The sequence below is a fragment of the Ambystoma mexicanum genome, chromosome 6p, assembly GCF_040938575.1.
Source record: "Ambystoma mexicanum isolate Mex_15411 chromosome 6p, UKY_AmexF1_1, whole genome shotgun sequence".
NCBI classification, from domain to species: Eukaryota; Metazoa; Chordata; class Amphibia; order Caudata; family Ambystomatidae; genus Ambystoma; species Ambystoma mexicanum.
In genome coordinates, this window is record NC_090935.1 from 1,150,639,245 (window position 1) to 1,150,648,702 (window position 9,458).

Consider the following 9,458-nt stretch of genomic DNA (forward strand, 5'->3'; position numbering starts at 1 on the left):
TGTTTCCATGACAAATCTGGTGTAAACACAACTCCCATGTATGCGCAGCTCTGCATCGGCACTAAATGTAACTCTACCCGCACCCACTGCATACATTGCTTGTTTACGTATATCATCTTTTCTTTTGCTTAGCTGACTTTTAATAAAATGTGTCCTGGAATTCCTTTCAAGATGAAACAACTGCTTATGCCAAGCAGAGTGGATGATTTTGTACAAGATGTCACCCACTAAATAAGCCAGTTGGCTGCCAAGTTACGTAACATAAGGGAAAGGTAGCTGGAGTTAATTAGTAAATCACGTAGGTGCATTTGAAAGCTGAGAATTTGTTAAGGAGAGTGCCCATTATTATGCAAGCAGCAAACACATTGGAAGACAATCTGCTCCATATATGTTCCACTGCAAAATGGCCATGTCATGTGACCTTTTGGAAACCCCTCTTTCCCACATTCCTTATTCGTCAAGCAGTACAAACGGTGAAAAAAAGATTTGCAAAATGTTTTCATACAGTGCAAATGTTATGTATGATTTCCCCCATCTCAGCTGTGTTCAAGAAATAATGTAGTCAATTCTTCTATCCCTTGTTTATTTCACCCGGCTAGCTAATTCAACTATAATTCAAAAGCTAATTATTTCCATCAATTCATGCATTTTAATATCAAGCAGAGCTGAGGTTGCTGTAAAGTACTGTCGCCGCAGCGAACGTGGGAAGAGATGAAGCATGAATACCAAGCTTGACGAAATGGCGTTTGTATAGCACAAACTGGGAACTATGTATATTGTAATGTGACTACAGGGTTCGAAATTGCCAGGAGCTGGGAGCTACATAGCTCCTGGTTATACCTAATTGGAGTCTGGGTAGATTGAAACCACCAGCTACCAGGAGCTACTTTTGACTCATAGAAATAGCAGTGCCATACAAACATCACTATGTGATATTAACTGTGGCGGTTTGGGAATGTGTATAAAGGAGTATAAAACCACACCTAGCTCCTGGTTGCTCAGTGGTAGCTCCTGCTTAACAGGTTATGCCTCATACCCAGAAGCTGCTTTTTGCTCCTGATCAACAAATCCTAATTTCGATCCTTGTGACCATATGAAATTCGGGCACAAAATCAGTGCTTGAGCAAACTTAAGATTTCAGAGCACAGCATGCAATCGAGAGCAGTGCTTACTGAACAGTACATAGTGACACATATTCATGCATGAGGAGGGTGAGAAGCATGTCCACACTCTGCTCATAAAATCAATGCCTTCTCTGCGGATACTGCCAAAAGCATTCTGTTTAATCTTTATAAAGTGCAAACGCATATAGTTAACATAAATGCATGTTATGCTGGCAAGTAAATATCTGTACGTTTAAAGTCTGTGTTTGCTAGATTTCAGAAAGCAGACAGGCTGCATGTCTGGCTAGGGGTGTTACGGGGCATTATCAGGGTTCAAAATTAAGATTTGATAAGCAGGAGCTAAAAGCAGCTCCTCGGCAGTGGCCGAAGTGGGCGGGAGCGGTTGGGAGCCGTGCTCCTCTACTTTTTTAAATTGTTTTACTGTTCCTATACTTTTATTTTAAAAAGATACCGTTCCTGAATGGTTTTGTTGTAAAATAAAATTGTAGGAAGAAGTTAAAACTGAACATTCCCTTAAACAGCCGCATGTGTTTGGGGGTTTGTTTTGTGCGTGGGAGGGGCGTGGTGATGGGATTTGTGGAGAGCGGGTTCAGGCCAGTAGGAAACATAGTTCCACCACTTCTTTTCGTACACTTCGAACACTGCTCCTGGGTATCCTGCATTAACCAGTGACCAGGAGCTTACACTGGGAAACTAGGAGCTAGTATATAGAGTTCCGCAAATCCAACTTCCAAATAAGATGCAAACATGTCATTTTGTTATTTATTACCCCTTATGCTTTAAATGTCGAATGCATGTGTCCTAATATTTATAGATCGACCCAAAAGCAGAGAGTTAAATTCACATGTGTGCATTTGTATATCATCAGATGGTGTGAGGAGCCAAAAGTAGCTCCTGGTTACTATTGGTGTCAAGCTAATCAGGCTCTTCTAGGCTGCAAGCAGCCGCTAAATAGCTCCCAGGTCCCCCCAAATTCGAACACCTGCCTTTTCAATTACATACTAAGGAGGGAGGTGTGACTGCAACTTGCCTCTGCCGAGCATGCCAGCCACTGAGTTTTGCGCCTGCCCCAAGCCAATAACTCGCTCTGAGGTTAGGAGATGGCAGAAGGAGCTTGGCTCCATTTACAGGATGGGTTATTGATAATGGTGTGACAGGTTGAAAACGGACCCCCCCTTACATAGTAAGAAAGGTTTGCACACATTATTGTGTGTCATGTTTCATAAAGGATGCCACTCTGCAATAATACATTAATTTTCCAATGCTGATTGCTTCCATGTATGCCTTAGATTGCAACACAAGAGTCAGGTGTCTTTTATTTTTTATGGGTGTTTGTAACTTGTTTGTTAGTGGGTGACCACCTTGTAGCGTGTGAAACGTTAAACAGATAAAGTCACGATTTTCAATATAAAATGTTTATTTGAAAAAAGGACAGCGAAAGCAGTTTAAACTTTGACCATTCAGTAAACCACATATACCACATATATTAGAGCACTTAATAAAAGAGGCTTAGGGAAACACCTCCAACCCTTATCCAATGAATGAATAGCGTCCAGAGATTAACACAAAAAATGTAATGAGGATTTCAGCAAAACTCTTCAGGTGTAGGAAGCAAAGGGATAGGGCCCTTTTACTTGAAATCTCACACTGCAGACCATAAACCATGCAAAAACGAGAATATATGAAATTCATCTTACTTCTTTTTTTGGCATCACTTATTACCAAATTAAACACTGGAAAGTGGGCTTGTGAAGGACGACATACAGGCTTTTAGAATGGCAAAGACAATATGCAAACATCCAACACTGAACTTCACTCTGTAAATGTGCCCTGCGCACATTAATTGTGGGTATCCTGACAACGTCACTGTAGTCTACTGTAACATGGATGGACGATTCGAGCTGTACTTTGCGGGATAGGAGGTTGGAACCTCCACTTGGTGTACCCATGTTAAGGGAGGGGGTCCTTTCACTGTCTTCAACGAAATATGCTGACAATAGCCAGCACATAAAATCAAACAAGAACACTGAAAAGAATAGGAACATGTACTCTTGAGTCCTTCGCAGAAGTGCCAGTGAGACGTCCATCTTGTGTCTTTGCAGTGAATGGTGCCAGCACTGTCTTTAGCAACGAAAATTGTGTCACACCCAGTTGGATAGTTAAGGGAGTTTTTAGGTCTGTGTGCACTTGCTTATTAAAACAACCCCTCCCCTCAACCGCCCTCCCTCGTGGAACGGGTCCTTACCATTCTACAAAGGGCCAAAAAAAAGGCGCCACATCATTTGTGTGTAAAAATGTAGCGGATCCATTTTACAAAACAGCACGCTCCCCAATGGCCTGCTGGTAGTCTTCAGTACATCCTGCCACTAAATCAAACCATAACAATATACGGAAATTACATATTGTGGGGCAAAGGAAGAACTGCCCCCATTCTATGCTAGAGCTTTTTTTGCCGCCTGCCTTGTGCAACTTGGTGTTTTGATAGGTGAACCCTGCTTCCAAATGTCACAGATCAAGTGCCTCACATGTCAAAGCTTTACAGTGGTCAAAGTCAGAAATCGCTGCACATTGTAAACATCGAAGTACTGTAAAATATTAACTTATGTAAACATGTTGCACCTCTGCGCATTTTGAAACAAGCTTGTATAAAAATAATAATTTAAGTTATTTACACTGAGCCTTTCGCCAAAGCTCTGCTGCTATTAATATACATGAACAGGTAGAATGTATGTACATACATGATACATCTACATGCTAATTTACAATTCAGATAAAACGTTCTGCAAATGTGAAACAAGTGCTCTTCGTTCACTGTTATGCACACTGTATTGCTGTTCCTGTGCGTGACTGTCATGTGCACACTGCCGCTTCTCTTCCCGGGTCACGTGAGTGTCTTCTCACCGGGCTTCAGCTGACAGATCCGCTACAGTCATAGTTCCCAAATCTCTAAAATACTTTGTTCATTCAGCTGCTGGCACTTTCGGTGGAAGTGTCTGAAGAACCAGCCGCGTTCCTGTCGCCAGAGGGGGGAATTGCCGCTGGTTGTCGCTGAACAGACGCTTCGTAAGAGGGTGGCAGTTCGAGGGGCCCGGATGTTTCCTGTATGACCTCCAGGCTGCTTTCTGTGTATAAGGGCGGAGGGGTGTTGTAGCTTCCTTCCTCCTGCGTGACGTGGCGGGTATGAGCTGCGTAATGCTGCAGTTCCAGGTCCTGGCTCTCCTCGTAGGAAGGCGGGTAGAAGTCGGGCCTAAAAGGAAAACGCAGAACGATGTCATTATGCCTGTTATGAGCACCGATAACGGATACAAGCACAGCATATCAGGCAGCTGCCAGATCACATACATTGAAGTGTGACGCCATCCTTCTTACCACAATAACACATTAGGATGAGTCTAAAATAATGTAAATATATATCTTTACCTATGATTTCAACTGCAGTATGACGTAGGAAGTTAAACTGCAAGGGCAATATTAAGTAATGTTTTGGACTACGAAATGTGGCTGAAATCTATTTTGCGACAGTAAACAGATTGTATTCCATAATACCAAGCCCAGTCGCGTATAGCAATTTGTTTTCACCCAGGGAAAGCTTAAAACAGACCTATTTTGCAGATACACTGTTCTCCCTTATAGAAATGTGAGAGAGGATTAAGTTTCGCGACTGTCAGTTTTGCACAATTGCTTATTGGGGTTTATGCTCAATTGGGATATTACGAATGCCCCTTTTTTGCCCAATGGCAATATATAGAATGTGGAATCTTATTATATAAAATGTGTGCCGAATATAGCCAGGAAACGTATTTGTTGTATACAGTGAATTAAATGACCAGCACCTTTACTTATTCACAGAGCTGTATTAGGTCAATTTTGCACTAGTGCAGTGCACTGTTACAATGACGTTTGCACTGAAGCAAATCAATGTTCCCAGTTGACATCTCCCAGTCACTACTCCTGGGTTCGCGGTCTGATGGGTGTATGGTATATAACTAGAGATGTTTTTATAAAAGTGAAATGCCAAAGCTATACCCCAGGCTGCAATAGAATTCCATCATTGCGATGTCTTTGTAGTAAAGTTCTAGGTCATATGTTCTTTAAAAGTGATACTACTGCATTCGTTTGTAAACTTCATTTCTTTGTATACTTACAATTGGGACACTCGCCCTTGCTTTCCCTTGTGGCATATGACCGTATCTATCTATGGTATCTAGGTACCCTACCTGCAAGGGCGCTGAGTATATGGGGCCAGAGGAGGCAGTTTCCCCTGTTCTGCTTCAACCCTGGGGGCAGCAGTGTCATTTTGCCCCCGTGGAGATTCTGCAAGTATGCGGCTACCAGAAAGGTAAACAAAAATAAAAAAAAGTGTATTGAGTGCAGTGCTCATTTAATTCACTGGGTGAGGCATGGCTTCCGGCTCCTTTCATGCTGGGCCCAGGCTTGGTGAAGCGGTAGCATGTATCCTGCAAAATTAGCAAGGGCTGTTCACTTTAAAGTGGGAAGGCCACCTCGTCATTGAACCCCCGGAGACTTTATTGGAGCGGGTTAAGGGAGTATTGTGGGGAAATTGTGAATCCTAAAACAGAATGCTGCAAAGACAGCTGTACAGGTTAGGCGACTGTTAAGTCTTTGTCTTTTTTCCAATTCCTGGTGCAAGATGTAATGTACAATGTGTTGTTTTGACCTGGGGATGAGTACGGCTCCTTTGCTTTTCTCAGTATGGGAATTTCTGTCCCAGAAACGAAAATCAAAAGTTGGCTCCCATGCGGCTGCCAACATTTACTACGTGCATATTTCAAGCTGTCCTGCTCAAAGATTTGTAAGCGCTAGCTATGGGTAGGAAGATAAGGTTTTCATGGTTACATACCTGTCCACAGTTTCTATGTGCATCTCTCTTTGGCGCGGGAACTGCCGCATCACGGTGTGGAAGAGGCTCTTGTGGTTCGCCTCGTGGTACGTACTCCAGAAGATGCCAACCAGCAGGAAGAGGAAGCCCAAAGGCAGCAGCGAGTAGGCCAGCACCATCTCGCTGCCGCAGTTGCAGACGTAGCTGGTCGACACATAGAAGGCTCCCAGGCACACCAGGGAGAAGCCGATGATGAGCAAGGAGAAGCGAAGCACGGAGAAGATGCTTTTGCGGATCTCCATGGCGAGCGTAAACCGGTGCTCCTTTCTCTTACAAAATCTTTTGCAGCAACACCGCCGGAGGGCTTTATATGCTCCAAGGCAGTGTGGCCTTTGGACAAAAAGAAAGTGAGCATACAATTACAAGCCACTCATTAACCGTTAACTGGCAGATCTCCGATTTAATATCCTCAGAGATTAACTTTCAGCCATAAAAAGTCTGAACACACATAACAAAAACTTCCTGTCCGACCTCATTGCAAGCACGCCGCCTGTGAAGCGTGGTAATGATGTCCGCATGGTTGGACAGAGAGATTTGAACTTGGAGCTATACATTTGCACTTGAGTCGATGGGACTCAGTTTCTTTGTACACAGCCATGAGAATGAAAGAGCCTGTAATCATGGATGCAGGGTTTGGGAGTAGATGTCGCATATCCCGCTCCTTTTCTGAGGGGGCGGTGTGGAATGCAGGATGCACGGCAGCATCATAGGGTTTTCTTTTCTCAAGTGTTGTCACAGGTTAACAGTCCAAGTGTAATTGGCTCCTATTGCCATTGAAATGCAAAACTATACCCCTATTATCCTGCTAATCGCCATACATCATCTTATCTGGTAAAGGGCATAGGCGGGGCTACCCACCATGATAGGACATGTGTGCAGACTGGCTTGTCCCCATTTACCTTTAAATTGCTGTATTCAGACACTTAGTAAGGTGAGAATCTCTATCCAGTCTGCCACATGCCACTCGTGGTCAGCATGGATGAGAAGGTGTGATCGGTTGAAGAGGAGATGGGTCCTTTAAAATTGTCTTTCCAGATTGCACAATGTGCAAACAAACTGCAACCTGGTCGGAGTGCAACTATGTTTGTAAACCTAGGAACAATCGGGTGTTTATTTAAATAAATCTAGCCTATGCCCATGTCTAGGTGGGCCAGAAGGGAGCTGCCCTCAGACCTGCAGTAAGTTGGAGTAGTGTGGGTTATGCTACTAGCAAAGTTCCCATGATTTCCCCTATCCTCTTTGGAATTTCAGTGTCTCCTATACGCCTGCTATTCTTATGTTGTTAATGTAAGTCAAATGTCTTAATCACTGAGGCTATATGCTGTGTTTTGATATTCATAGTACATGATACATGGGCTTTCTCACTGAATCACAGATCAATGTCATTTGGTTTTGCATTAACCAATAATAGTGCCAGCTGGCATTGAACCCATTTCACATATTTTTCAGAGGATTGGCACAAGCAGTCCTAGATGGAACAGCACGCAGCAGATTGACAAACGTTTTGTGAATCTTTTCATTAACGGCAGATGACCTGTTTTGCATGACCATAAACCACCCCTGTCCTTTTTGGGAACTTGCAGTTTCCGCAAAACTCTTGACTCATTTGCGCTATGAAGAGAGCTTCCGTGTACTCTTTGCATTTGCAAATACTCTAACTATAGATAGGTTTGTTGCAAATACAAAGGCTGGTGTTCCTGTTACCCTGTGTGCTGTGCATGGGACAGGGCCATTGCAAAATAGCACTGACCCTGATGCCATCAGGGAGCCACAAAGTCCAGTGACGTTGATGTCACAGAGTTCATAATCTCTAAAGGGTGCTAATTGCAGCCTATATGACACAGTGAAGTCCTCTTCCCCCATCCATTCCTGCCTGTCTCAAGTTGAGGGTGAGGACATAATGCCAACCTAACCCCAGTCATATTTAGAAGCAGGGTGATGGAGGGCTACAGGGAAGAACCTGAACCATCACCCCTTTGTCATGTTACTGTTTACTGCCTGCTAAGAGAAACCCAAGACCAGAGGCAAACACTATTACCAAAAGAAAACTAGACATTTAAAAGAAAATGTGTTTTTGTGCTTGCATGTTTGTGTGTCTGTATATGTTTGTGTGTGTGTGAGTTTGAATTCGTGTCCCTGCAGGAGTGAGAGGGTCTGCAGAGGGTGTGTGTGTGTGTGTGTGTTTGTGAGGGATAGAGTATTTGTTTTGGTGCAGAGGAAGTCCTCTGTGGATCTCACTACGCCCGTATTAAGTCGGACCCACAGGGGGGTACTGTGAATCCTGCTAGGATGAATATTTATTTCTCAGTTGCATGCTGGCATAATACTGGGTACATTCAGAAGGACATATCCTTACAAGGCAATCCTTGCATATTTGGGGGACAAACAGCATGGATGTGTTTCTACAGTGGCAATACTAGCATACATTTGCCACAAAAGTGTGAACATGTTTAACAGTGGCAATACTGGCACATATTAGGAACATCCAGCAAAAATATATTTTCTTAATCATGCTGGCATATATTGTGCACAGCGAGCATGACAGTAAGGTATAAAGCAGTACCCTGGCACATATTGGGCACAGACAGCATGAAAACAGTTTACTGTGACAATCCTGGCATAAATTGTGCACAACCAGCATAAAAAGTGTGTTCCATAGTCAGTGGCACAACAACCAGTGGGCAGATTGGGGTTTAGCACCCCCCCCTTTACCCTTGTCCAGAAATGTTGGATTTTGTTGACTTCATCTGGCTGACCTACAGAGCCGTGGCAGGATAGGACAGGACACATACAACAGTATGTTGGCTGCACAGTTAACAGTGGTCCAGCAATTACTAATGTAAAGCATTTCATTTTTGGCAACAGCATTTGTATGCATACATACATTTTTAGGCAATTGCAATTGTGTTTGGGTATTAGTACTTGCTTGGCAGGGTAGTGATTGTAAGGGAAGGAGGAAAAGGAGACTGCTCATTCTCACAGCACTCCTTAATTACATGTGTGGTGTCAAACGTGAATGAGAGAGTTAACTGCTTGTAACATTGAAGTCTGATTAGAATGTGTAAAGAAGTTAGAGACCCACACACAGGTTAGTTTGCCCATCCCCTATACTGTCTGAAGTTATCCCCTCGACTAACATTTGAAGGGTTACTGCCCCCCACACCTCTCCGAAATGTTAGTCTAGCTGCACCCGTGAGGAACAGTTAGCATGAACATGTATTTATAGGAATACTGACATATATCAGGTACAACAAGCATGAAAGTGTGTTCTTACAGTGGCACAATGGAATATTTCAGGCACAGTTACCATGAACATGTTTTATAGTGACCATATAGAGCACCATTAGTCTTGAAATATGTTGTAACAGTGGCAATATTGGCATATATAGTAAGCACAGCTAGTATGAAAATGTATTATAGTGTCACTATTACCA

The 9,458-nt window shown here is 43.2% G+C and overlaps 1 protein-coding gene across 1 annotated transcript; it reads right to left on the reverse strand.

Annotated features, from left to right (window-relative positions):
* Positions 1–2,544: 2,544 nt before the first annotated feature.
* On the reverse strand, positions 2,545–6,286 carry TMEM252 (transmembrane protein 252). Its single transcript, XM_069625765.1, has 2 exons — positions 5,986–6,286; positions 2,545–4,371 (listed from the first exon to the last, which is right to left on the reverse strand). The coding sequence occupies exons 1-2, from the start codon at positions 6,264–6,266 to the stop codon at positions 4,089–4,091; spliced, it is 564 nt and encodes a 187-aa protein (XP_069481866.1). The 5' UTR covers positions 6,267–6,286; the 3' UTR covers positions 2,545–4,088.
* Positions 6,287–9,458: the final 3,172 nt, after the last annotated feature.

Excerpts from the sequence above, each read along its gene's own strand:
- TMEM252 (XM_069625765.1), bottom strand. The coding sequence starts at position 6,266 with ATGGAGATCCGCAAAAGCATCTTCTCCGTGCTTCGCTTCTCCTTGCTC. Across the intron at positions 4,372-5,985 it reads CACATAGAAACTGTGGACAG|GCCCGACTTCTACCCGCCTT; the intron begins GTATGTAACCAT and ends TTTTCCTTTTAG.